Below are 12742 nucleotides of genomic sequence, written 5' to 3' on the forward strand. Positions count from 1 at the left end.
TGCATATTTTCAGTTCTTGACCACTTCACGAGCCCATGAGGCATTTACAATGTATTTTGTTGAGATTTGTTAGATACGCCCACCGGTGGCCTATACCCTCTAATACCCGCTGTTGCAATCTTCTTCTTTCATGACAACATTCATAACAGATGGATCTCATGTCTGTCGCATCACCCTACCTGTTATCTTGCAGTACTTCTTGAAGTAGATGTAGAGGATTGATTATAGTACTTTCTTGTCTCACCAGAGTCGCCAAAGTCCTGGATAGGCACAGAAGTAGATATTTCGGGTAGATGTGAAGTGAAGGAGAATTTAGGATGGGATTTGGAATTGTATATACAGGAAGTAGAAAACTTTACGATACTTCAATCTTTAAAAGCTTAGATCGAGTAAAATGGCATATTTCTTGTTTATTTAAATCTATTTACTTTTAGCTGCATTGATGCATCCTTGGTTTCTTCAATTTTCGGCCTTTGAAACTCAATGTTTTTCTACTTTTGAAATACTAGCTAGCTATTGTGCTCGTTTTAAGTCTCAGAAATGTCAATGTTTACCATTTATCATTTGGATTGGAATATATGAGAAAGAGGAATATCTGTGTGATTACTAGTAATTGGGACTAGACAAGAGGTTCTACAATCTGAGTAGATGAATCATGATGTAGAATCCCGAGATGTGGATTCATTTCTTCTCTCGGAGAGAGGTCTGCTTGCTAATCACTTTGTTGTGGATAGGAATAAGTATTTAGATGAATAACGAGTATGCTTTTAAAGTCCAAAGTCGAGAGGAAGTTCAATTTAGGGTTTTCGAGTTTTGTTTACGTATTACACTTGCGTTGTGGTGCTCATTTATCTCTATATCATTTCAACTATGGGAAGAATACTTTGAGGTAACTATTTAGAGAGATTCAAATTTGTTACTGTTTCGATCAGTGTGTTGTTTGATGGGGATAGAGATCCTAATTAGTGAGTAGTCAGTGAGAGCCGATTTTTTAGGTTGACATTGATGTTGTGATTACTGGTTATAGGTTTCCTCACTGATGCCACCATGTTTTATATACCTCACACTTTATCGTTCAATTCATATTCTTAACATCGTCTCCTAAAATCATCAATCCGCACGCCCCCAACTTCATATTTCCCCCTCCACCCCCTTCCTCCTCCACCGAAATCTTTTCCAGACTCTCATACCACTGCACCACACTCCCAATCGAAAAATATCCACTCCTCCAAAAAGTCGCCAAGCTCCTTTGATACAGTGCGGCACTATTTTCCGACGCAGACCCTAGTGCCCCATACAGTGTGAATCCTATTCCGCCCAGCAAATTCCACGCTGCTGTATGCCAACCCAGTGATGAGAGCGCGGGAACATAGCATTTCCTCTGCGTTTCCAACATGAAGAGGATTCCGCAGATGATGAAGCTCATACCGTCGATGACTTGGGGAAGCCAGCACGCGACGTTTTGGGCGAGGGTCGAGCTGAGATGGGTGTAGAGTGGAGGGAGAGCTGTGAAGCCGGATATCCAGAAGATGGTTGCGCCGAACATTTGCGAAGAACAGGCGAGGAAACCGAGGGAGTGCAGGTAGTGTGTTGAGAGGGCGGAGAGGGAAGGATACCATTGCCAGGAATGGGGTGGAGGGAATGTGGGAGAGGAAAGAGAATTAGCTGTGATTATGAGCATTTTTTGTATCAAGTTGGAAAGAGAGATTAGTAAAAGTTCACATACCTTCCTCCGCATCTCCTCTCCTCTTATCTCCACACTCCTCCCGATTGAATTCCTCCGATTCAGATGAGGATGAGGATGAGGATGATGACTACGCCTCCCCGTTTCCTCCCCCTCCCAAACTTCCTCTACCGCCCACCCTAAACAATCCATACGATTCTCATTCACCGCCTCCAAAATCAACTGTTCACTGCCGAATTCAAAAACCGTCGCGCGGAAAAACGCAGTAATGCTACCCGCACCTGCGATTTCACCAGAGTATTCCGAGGATGGGAGTCGCGGAGGTAGCCAGACGAAACACGCATGTATGCACCAGAGCGCAGAACCGAATATGGAGATGGTGGCGACGAGGTAGGAGATATCGTAGCAGGGGAAGTATATGGACATACAGGGACACCGCCGAGGATAGCACGGGAACAGCATCTGCAGATTGAGTAATACGGATTTGAAGGTGCGAGGGCGGTGGGAAAAAGGATCAAGACGCAAAGACCTGGAGATGAAGTGCGTAGTTATCGAGAGGGAGTGTATGAGTTGATGAAACCAAATACGCATTTTGTATGATTTGCAGAATGAAGATGATAAGATACGTAATATACCTTTGCGATTATCTCACCATCTCTATTTTCTGGCCACCGATTCCTTTTCTTCTCCTTTTCCTCGCTTTTCCTTGAGAGCTGGATCGCTCTCAAACTTGACTTTCTTCTCTTCTTCTCCTATTGCACTATTTTCGCTATTCGTTCCGCCTCTCCTGTTTCCCTTCCCTTCCCTTCGCTCTATCTCTATCTCTATCTCTATCTCTATCTCTATCTCTATCTCTATCTCTATCTCCCCAATTCATCATCTCCCTCCTCATCGTCAGATTCAAAAACTTAAACACTCCATATACCACCCCATCATGATGTTGAATTCCGCCTTGAATTTTTGTTCCAGCTCCGGTTCCAGCTCCAGCTCCTCTTAGCCCCTCCCAATGCCGCAGTTCACGAGTAGTACTCACAACATCCATATCACCACCCACCCAAAACCCCGCACCAAATCAGAACCCCAATATGATCATCTCACACAATCAATCACATTCCCGCTCTCAAATCTTCCACCCAGCTCAACGACTCCCGTTATCTTTTTTTCTTTCTCAAAACCTGGTAAATCGGGTTCGATCGATACCATGCTCGCAGAAAATCCGAAAACGAGATGCTCATTCACAAGGAAAGAGTATGACGTGCTGAAACGAGCACACGGAGCTACTAATACAGCTTGGGGTTTTGGCGTCTCCGGGGTACCTTAGCTCGTAATCTGTGGATGGTGGCAGGGGTTACAGGGTAGGGGCAGTGGGATGGATGTGGAGATATCGGATAGCTTGCCATGCATGGCATCTTCCATGTTTTCCTATGAAACACAGGAGATATGAAACGGACTTTGAATGAATAGAAAGCTGGGGTTTAAAATGCGAATATTCTGCCCGCTCTGATAGCAGGGGATAGGGGACTGGAAATCGGAATAATGATGTATACAATTGGGGAGACGACTATAAAAACCACATCTTTTAAATCCCTTCTTCAGACTTCTCGCTTGATTAATGCTACATATATATACACATTCGATTCGATTCTATTCTATTTCATCTCATCTCATACAACCCCTTACCTTTCTAGTACACCAACAAAATTAAATACTCAGCCCTATCTCCTATCTTCTAAACTACCTACTCTAGAAATCTACATCTTCATCGCTACCCCCCCCCTATCTTCAAACATCCCCTTGCCTACCCCTCCTCCCTCTGCACTCTCGCTCAAATATGCAACCTCCTACAAACCCACCTCCACCTCCACCATCCCATCACCATATCATCCTCACACCATAAGCTTCCCCTCATCCCTATCCCAATCCCTATGCCCTCCCCAGCGTCTCAAACTCAAACTCAAATCCAAACACTCCCTCTCACTCCCTCCCCAAGCCCTCAAACACTCCCTCTCCCCCCTCCCTCCCCTTCCATCTCCCCTCCCATCTACATCACCATCTACATCACCATCCTAGTGATCCAGAATAAATAATTACATTACAAAACAAAGAGTAATTTTTTTTTTAAAAAAAAAAAAAAAAAAAAAAAAATACAATACATTACAATACAATAAATACATCACACTTCGAACATTATATTTAACATGAATGCAAAAGGGATGTGTCAGAAATTTAGAGATGTAGAGATGTAGGATTGAAGGATGAGTAGGAATAAGAAGTGTATAAAGTTAACCCCCCCCCCTCGGATGAGTATCGAGATTGAAGAAGCCAGAAGCTAAAAACCAGAAGGCAGAAGCTAGTTCGAGATCGAGGAACGACATATATAAATACATACCTACACATCAAAACTTAAAGTCATCTTCTTCCTCATCCTCCTTCAAACTCACAACTCACAAACCAATCTCACTCTCACAACACCGCACAACAGAAACAATAGCACCAATAACCACCGTTTTCAATTCATATCATTTCACATCTATAAATATGTATGTATGTATGCAATTGAGCGCAGCTCATCCACACCGATCCATATCCCTTATTCATCCAAACCAATTACATTGAATTCCTCGCCTCCGTTCTCTCGTCTATCCTACCGAGATCTTCCTCCCCCTCCCTCTCTCCCAACTACCCCCTCCACTCCCGCTCAAACTTTCATCCCTCCATATTAAATCTCCTCTCTCAAAAGCTAAACACAAGAAGCATAGACACCACACACATACATCATTTCGGGAAAAAGTAAAGAGCAAGAAACCAAAAAAAACAAAGAGGTATCCATCCATTTTCATCATAATGTCATCATATCTCTCCCTTTCATAGCATGAAACCCCATATCATATCATATCCATTGAAAGTGAAATGCGCAAGCCCAACAAATCATCAGAGCACCCCTTCCATCACCATCATCATGACCTCCTTTCCATATTCCTCGTCCTCTCATCACCCCACCCCATAAGAAATCCATTCCTCCATCCCGAGTCCTCCTTCAATCCAATTCAACCCAGTCCAAATATTCGCAAAAGTATTATTATTTCGTATTGTTGTTATTTTGTTTTGTTCCTGTTATTGTAACGGGGGGGTATTCTAAGTAATTCGCTAACACATCGCTCGCAACACACGCCCAATCTTTTAATTCGCTTAAAAAGTTTCTGACTCGCCACTATGATTGCTGCCGATACTACCAAATGTATCTATGAACTTGTTAGCATATGTCTCAGATAATATAGGATTTGTTCACATACTTCTCTTAACATTTCTTCTGATAACTGTTTCATCCCTACTCAATTCCCCATTCTTACTAGCCACACTCATACTTCTTGGACCAGTAGGTTTTCTCGTTGGAACACCCAAGGCACCACTCAATCTTCTAGAAGCAGATTGAGTATTGTCATCTCCATTCTCATCTTGCAAATGTTCATTACTCAAAGGACTTGGCTTTGCAGTCTTATTGCGAATGTTGAGTGGCTTCTCAGGAACAATTGGTTCCTTAGGAGGTCTGGCAGGAGCTTGACCTGAAGCAGAACGATCTGAATATCCACCATCAGAAATTGGAGAAAGTCTACCTTCGGTATTAGTTGTTGCTTGACTATAACGATGGTTTGCGTTAGGTGGTAAACGATTGATGCTAGTTGATGAGCCCCAGTTAATGGATGAAGGGGACATTGGTGGAGGTTGATCAAAGTTTTGAGCTTGTGATTCGAGATGAGTTTGGTAACGGTGTGTTGGACCTTGACGAGGTTGTGGATGTTGAAGGTTCAGAGAATTTCGATGAGCTTTATATTTTGGATCTTCAACACCTGGTAAGACGCCAGGTAGAAGACTGAGAGGAATCTCCTCATTCAAAAACTGTTGATGAAGTTGTTCCGAAGAAAAGCCAGAGTGTAATTTGTCATCGGATTTAGCGAGTGATCTAACAGATCTAGGGGTAGCGGGTGATTCAACACGTGTGGGCTCGATGAACTTATCATGATCATAATCTCGCTCTCGATCTTGATCAGTTTGCTCGTGTTCGGTTTGATATGTACCGAGCCCGGAATCCGATCTTGATGGGGGTGAATTGTAATGTTCAGGCTCCTTGCTACCACTCTTTCGGCCACTATTTCGGAAACCCTTAAACACAGTTGACGCGGTAGTCTCAGACCATCGAGATACTTTAGGAATCCATCCAGAAGAACTACTTGACTTGTGTTTCTTGTTCTTATCCGTCTCAGTTCGAGGTGTATTATCATTGCTCAAAGAGCCAGATGCCTTGTATTGTTGAGGAGGTGTGTCCAATGGCAGAGACTCTCCACGTTCACGGAAAGTCTCACGAGTCGGAGTGAGAACATCTGCATCATTCTCGAATTGGTTGTTGAGAATATCCTGCTCATGTGGACTGAGCTCATCCTCATCTTCATCCTCATCATCTTCAGGCACTGTACTAATTCGATGATCCGAAAATTTACGTCCATCAAACCCTCGGTTTGTGTTGCGAGATTGGGAGGGTTGGATGGAAAGGGGTCCAGATTGACTTCCATGACTTGCAGTGGAAGTACCGGCATTGCCCTCAGGCACGTAACCACGATCTTGTTCAGAACGTCCTTCAGGGAAATCATCATAATCCAGAGTACCATTTTGAAGACCTTGTGCAACTTTGAGACCTTCAACATCCCCAAGCAATTGGACAAGCATATCTTCAATCTTTCCAAGATCATTCGTACTTCTCTTGCTCAAGCCCTTCAAAGCTCTCCGGAAAACATTTCTTCGCTTCGTAGGAAGATCTTCATACAGCTCGGCAGATCTAATTGAGCGAGGTGCACTTTGTGGTAGAGGTCGTGGCCCGTTGATGACCTTTTGAACCGACTTTTCGGTATTAACTTGTACTTCTGTGATAATGACATCTTCAGTATCGGCAAGCAATCTCTTCATATCCTCGAAGGAATTTCTCATTTCAGCAGCGGCTCGCACAAGGGTGACGAGAATTTCCGTATCACGTGCGCTACGTTGAGCATCACGAACAGTGAGATGGTCCATCAAAGCAACGATATCCTTAGATTGGATGCGATCAATACCGTTGCCAGTTGAACTATCGTATAATGGAGATCCCATTCCTTGTGACATACCACTGAGATGTCGAGAGTGACCAGGATTGAATTGGTCACCGTTCAATGCATCTGTTGCATTTCCTAGTTCATGATCCGTAAAGTCCACTCCCTTCCCTTTATTGACATGCTGCTCTGGAGTCTGGCCACCAGGAGAACGAGCATTAGGAGCCGATGAGATGTACCCCTCATCCTTGTGTAAGCCGTTTGGACTACCACCATAGAGCTTGTCGTTGTATGCTCGACTGGCATTTTGGAAACCCGCTTGATTCAAAAGTTCTCGATCAAGGCCAGTACCGTTACCAAGGGCAGCAATTGGACTTGTATCTTCATATGGATTTGTGACGAGGGTATCACGCTTTCTTTCTCCAGAAGTTCTTCCCCACTCATCCTCATGCTCACTGCTGACATCTCTGCTGTGGCCAGCCAAAGCAGCAGCAGCTCCTGCACCAGTAGCGGCACCAATCAATGCAGCTTCAGCTTCATGAAGAGCAGACGCAGAGTCAGAGCTTTGTGTTCGCTTGGCTTGTGGTGGAGTAACTTGATTTGGCCAGTGATCACGACTTCCTTGCTGTGTGCCGCCAATTGGCCCTTGAATGATGGAAGGATTTGTTGTAACTTCTGATGCATCATCTCCGTAACCGATCTCAGGCATTGGGTCATGCACATCTGGAAGACCACTTGCAGACATCTTAGGTTGATCAGTCATTTGGCTAATTTCGCTGAGGTTGTCAATGCTGTGGCGAGGGGAAGAAAGTCTTTGGCCATCTATTGTACGATCCTTGAAAGACTTCTGTAATGGCGCTCCAGTGTCCTCTTTGCGTTCTTCATACTGGACATTGTCTGCGTCATTATTGTTGTTCATTCTTTCACGAGCCTTGGCCAATAGTGCTGCAGCTGCAGCTCCCAGCGCGCCAGCTCCCAGCTTCTCCTTGGTATTTGACTTTGACATCTCAACCTTTCTTCCATTCTCATCGATATCATACTCTTTGTCATACTTCGTGGGGCTCTGTGATTTTCCGGGGCTGTCGCCACGGCTTGTAAAGTTTCTTTCAGACTCATCGTCGAAAGAATCGTATGAAGCCTTGCGATTAACTTGGCTATTGCTCTCGGGGTATGAATTAGAACCGGTGATTTCCGAAGCATTAACCAACGAAGCAACGTGTGATTCGACTCCCATAGGTGTATTGACGAAATTTGGTTTTCCGCCAACCCCTTGAATATTCTGACCAGTTGAGATATCTCGAGCATCAAAGCTGTCGTCGGTAAAGTTGGTCAATCGCTTGTTTTCAAGGCTCAATTCGGAGTCAAAATCGCGATTTCGATCATTCTCTTGATGCTGTTCTTCCCAGTACTGAACATCTCCGTCCTGGGTAAGCTCTGAATCAGATAGTCCACCTGTTCGAACTTCCGAAAAGTCATGACGATTTTGAATATTATCACTGGACTCAAGCGACTTCAAGGACTGATTATGTTGAGCTGTCTTTGCCAATGAGGAATATGACGCGGTGCTCTGGGTCAACCTGGATTCTCGATGATCTTGAAGTGGCCCGTCTTCATTTTCGGTATAGCCTGAGACACTCTGGATTGGGCTCAGACCACGTCTTTCATGACCGTAAGGAACGTATCTGAGTGGAGGAGGTACTTCTTGGGTGTTTTGGTAATAAGGATGTTGTGGCTCGGCTTCAAGCAGTTCTGAATCTTCATCCTCAGGAGTATCTTGTTCATTGTGATGAAGTGCTGCCAAACCAGCACCAGTGGCAGCACCAGCAAGACCAGCTTTAACTGTATTGGAGTGACCTCCGTTGTGTTCCTCTGAAACCATGGAATCGTCGAGGTCGGGATCGTAATATTCCCGCATGGGTACCTTTCTTCCATTTTCATCCAATTCATATTCCTGTCCACGTAACTGTTGTTCACTATTTTGACTATGAAGACTGAGGTTTCCACGGGAGAAGTTGGAATGTTGAGTACCCAATCCGTGTTGCAGATTGACGGGTGTTCGATTTGGTGTTCGAGAAGCTGGCGAGGTAACGTCTTTTCGAGCAGCCACCTCTTGAACAGGTGTCACACGCTGTGAGCTAGCGGAGTGAGGTCTTTCGGATTCTGCTGATAAGATTGAGGTTCTGGTGATATCGGAGGCGTTGATCGCGCTCATTAGTGGCATAGGAGGCGCCAGGCTAAGACTATCTCTCTCTTCAGTAGGTGAAAGCTCGCCCCCTAAACTGTTGCCACGACTGTGATTTTTTCTCCTGCGTCGTCGTTCTTTCTTTTCATCTATTACCGATTCTTGTGATTGATGTTTCTGTAACGCAGCTGCTGTCAAGGCACCAACACCGGCGCCTAACGCAGCGGTTTCGAGACCTCGACTCTTCTTCTTCTTCACCTTTTCATTATGCACAACAGTTTCTTCCGATCCGCCTCGTTCGAAACTTCGTGGTGAATCCGAATCCCTCACCTGGTCTCTTCGACTCTTCCCCGAGATAACCTCTCCATCATTAAGTGTAACCTTTGGCCCTCCTGATATGCTGGATATACCACTTCCGACAGAACTTCGACGCTCTGTACGCTTACTTGATTCTCTCTTCAATGCTGATAATTCGGGTAAGATCAGACGACGGATGGCATCTTCAACAGTCTCCAGTAACTTGGGATTGTTGATGGAGGAATTTTTGGAGGCTCCAGATCTAACGGAAAGTCTGTCAGAATTGCGACTAATCTGGGAATCTAGAAGACCCGAATCGGCCCCGGACATTAAAGATTCTTCGGCTTGGCTTCGACTTGATCTTCTTCGTTGTGATTTGATTGCTTCTGTCGGCTTCTCGCCACTAACACTTCGACTTCGACTTCTTCGTTGTTTTCGTCGGTGTTCTGATCTATCACCGCGAACCTTTGACATGGCCTTCTGTGCCACTATTCGCTCCCTGCTAAGACTTCGACTTCTTCGGCGCGATGGCGTTCTTGATTTTTCCGATACAGCACTGGCAGCCAGGCCACTAGCCGCCTCGGCAATCAAAGGTTCGTCTCTTGTCAAGCTTCGGCTACGTCTTCGCTCTGGAGATCTGGTATGTCCATCGAGGAAACTATCGGCAGGCATAGATGAAATTTCTGAAGCATTGTACAAAACACTCTTCGATCCTAATTCTGTGGGTATCAGCGGACTTCCATGTCTCATTATTTCAACTTCGATCGGTCTACCACCACTCCTGGAAGTGAGATTGGATTCTTCGGTCATAGATCTAAAGGAGCTCATGCTGGCTTCGTCTTCTGGCGCCGATTTGTGATTCTCCTTGTTGACATCCGATAGCGAGATACGCTGGGTATATGATGGCCGTCGAGAACCTTTTCTGGATTCCGTAATCTGAATGTGGTCGTGAGCTGACTTGCTTCGGTGTTTCGATGATGGTGTAACTTTGACACGAACCGATGGCCTTCGACTTCTTTCTTCTTTTCCACCTTCAAAATACTCAATCAACAATGAAGTTTGTGACTTATTGTTTGATAAACTACTTAGACTATCGTGCTTCTTCTTCTTTCGAGTAGCGATGGTGACTGGAGCACCGTCATCAGGTATTGTGTATGCACTCTTATCCGTCACTCTTGAACCAAGCTCCGTAGTCTCGTTCTCGTTCTCGGCGTCACTATCCGCAGTACTTGTTTCTGTTGGCGCAGGTAGAGGGGGAGCTCTTGACTTTCTCGATTCGACACCCATTATGATAACTCCTCACAATTCGAATGGACGAACGGAGGGATGCATCAGCGGTAAGTATGGATTGGGGGGTTTCGAATGGTTTGTGTAATGTACAAGAAATGCCGGCAAGAAAATTGGAGAAAAAAGATGAATCGAGTTATTCTATCGAATGCTAGTATCGAATGCTTGGTCCTCAGCCCCCAAGGATGCAGCTGAGGCTTTTCCCTTGTGCAGTTGTAACGCGAATTAAGAGGCCAAAAGAAGGTAAAAAAATTAGAGAATGCGAAGATTAAACAGCCCCAGAAACCAATAAACACTTCTGCGAGATATTATCGAGGCACCGAGGAGAATTAAGAGTTGATTTGAAGCTCTATTATTATGGAGATAATTGGGGTTGATCTTTTCGAAATGGGCTGGATGGAAGGGAAGTTGTGCGTTGGCGATTTTTGTTTATGCAGCTTTGATTGTTTGATCCGTTCTGATCCAATGAAAAATTAGCTGGAAGCGATGAAATTTGGGGGTGAAGGATTTCTATGAACCAATTGAGTGTTGAAGGTGTTACCGTAGAATCGTACTCTCTCTGGACTTTTGATTTTGATGATGGATCCCTTCTCTGCGATTGTTTACTTTGCTTGGAACCGTTGGAATAGATGGATGGATGGATGGCGGTTGTATGAGCTGAAGACCGGCAGGTAGACAGTTGGAAGGCAGGTAGACAGGTAGACAGGTAGACAGGTAGACAGGCAGTAAAAGTATCCTGGGATGATTCAGATACAAGGCCAAGGGTAGATGGATGTGATTGTGACCGCGGGCCTATTAGAATTCGAGGGGTGAGGAGGACGAGGTCTGGAGGTGGAGAGTGATCGGTAGAGAGAGAGGTGTAAGTGAGAGAGAGGATGATACAATACAGCAAAAGCCTCGTGTTATAGGAGTTACAAGAGAAGAGTTATTACAAGAGAAGAGTCACAAGAGTTATCAAAGTTCACCACTTTCCATGATGATTTTTATTCCTCCCGCTCGTACGTTGCCGTTGCCGCTGCCGTTACCGCCTTTCTCGTCTCTATCGAAGACACCTCCGGATGTATTTTGTTGTTGATAGAGCTTTGACACTCGTGAAGACAATTGGGTATTGATCCCCTTGAACCACAATGGCCATAATGCTTTCCACATTCACGCAACCCAAACCCAAACCCAAACCCAAACCCGCGAGAAATGATGCCCAAAGCAATATCATTTGGCTCGTGTTGAAGTCGATGGAAGCTTCTCTGATCGTCGCTTTATGCTTTCGTCCCTGTCTAATAGACAGTTTCCCACTATGTAGCTACTCCGTCAAACTATAACCCTCCACGCTATCCCGTCAACCCCTTCAAACGAAACCCAATGCATTCCCATCTATCTATCTGTCACAACAGCAATCGACTTAAATCTCACCATTGCACATCAAACAGCGGGCTGGATGTGACAAAGCTCTCTCGCCACCTCCATACGATCCATATATCTACATGCTCCCCTCGCAGTCCAGTCCAGTCCAGTCCAGTATGCAAGAATCCGAAAAGGTACAGGAACATCAGCATCAGCTTCATACCTACCAATTTCGTCTGGTGAATGCTGCCCCAAGCATCCAAGCTACTGTGAAAATGAGGGGCACCACCAATATATACCATAATCAATTACGTCCACGTCCAATTCCAATTCCAATGCATCGTACAAATAAAACAAAACAATAGCTCGACATCTCCTCACTCTCTCAATCATTACTTCAATTGGTACTATTGGAAATCCGATCAATACAAAGTCACACGGTTGTATTCCCAACCCCCAATATTTCACATCACAGCCATCTCGATTATTTCCAAGGCACACACACGCATACCTCCCTCACTACCTCATTACCTCCTACTTGACGAACAATCAGTCACGTATTCCCTACCACAAAATAATTCGTAACTCTGCTCGCTCTGTAACTCTGTATCCCCTCTTCTCCCTAACCCCCCCTCCTCAATCTAATTGGCCACCACTGACATGCCAACTAACGTGGATCGCGGGACCGTTGACCGTTTAAAGTATGGTAGCGTTTTTGATATCTCATCATAGCATAGCGGAGCGGCTGATAACCTAAACTGTGTGGTCGTTCGCACATCACTTGTCAGCACGTCAAATCGGAAAGGAAAAGTCAGAATTTAGTACGCGCGAAGGAAGGATGTGGAAAGCTCGGTTTCTGTGACAACGGGCGCT

At 45.0% G+C, this 12742-nt stretch overlaps 2 protein-coding genes across 3 annotated transcripts; both read right to left on the minus strand.

The window, feature by feature from the left end:
• Window positions 1–1065: 1065 nt before the first annotated feature.
• Window positions 1066–2339, minus strand: BCIN_04g03170 (hypothetical protein). Of its 2 annotated transcripts, XM_024698287.1 has the most exons (2): window positions 1727–2339; window positions 1076–1665 (listed from the first exon to the last, which is right to left on the minus strand). In XM_024698287.1, the coding sequence occupies exons 1-2, from the start codon at window positions 2273–2275 to the stop codon at window positions 1423–1425; spliced, it is 792 nt and encodes a 263-aa protein (XP_024548282.1). In that variant the 5' UTR covers window positions 2276–2339; the 3' UTR covers window positions 1076–1422. The 2 variants fall into 2 exon arrangements, with proteins under 2 accessions (XP_024548281.1, XP_024548282.1); XM_024698288.1 differs by having other exon boundaries at window positions 1066–2339.
• Window positions 2340–4181: 1842 nt separating this feature from the next.
• Window positions 4182–11500, minus strand: BCIN_04g03190 (hypothetical protein). Its single transcript, XM_024692506.1, has 3 exons — window positions 11047–11500; window positions 4978–10985; window positions 4182–4926 (listed from the first exon to the last, which is right to left on the minus strand). The coding sequence occupies exons 2-3, from the start codon at window positions 10526–10528 to the stop codon at window positions 4874–4876; spliced, it is 5604 nt and encodes a 1867-aa protein (XP_024548283.1). The 5' UTR covers window positions 10529–10985; window positions 11047–11500; the 3' UTR covers window positions 4182–4873.
• Between the last annotated feature and the right edge of the window lie 1242 nt (window positions 11501–12742).

Source organism: Botrytis cinerea, chromosome 4 (genome assembly GCF_000143535.2).
Source record: "Botrytis cinerea B05.10 chromosome 4, complete sequence".
Classification (NCBI taxonomy): domain Eukaryota; kingdom Fungi; phylum Ascomycota; class Leotiomycetes; order Helotiales; family Sclerotiniaceae; genus Botrytis; species Botrytis cinerea.

Excerpts from the sequence above, each read along its gene's own strand:
- BCIN_04g03170 (XM_024698288.1), bottom strand. The coding sequence starts at position 2,275 with ATGCGTATTTGGTTTCATCAACTCATACACTCCCTCTCGATAACTACG.
- BCIN_04g03190 (XM_024692506.1), bottom strand. The coding sequence starts at position 10,528 with ATGGGTGTCGAATCGAGAAAGTCAAGAGCTCCCCCTCTACCTGCGCCA. Across the intron at positions 4,927-4,977 it reads CAGAAGAAATGTTAAGAGAA|ATACATTTGGTAGTATCGGC; the intron begins GTATGTGAACAA and ends ACAAGTTCATAG.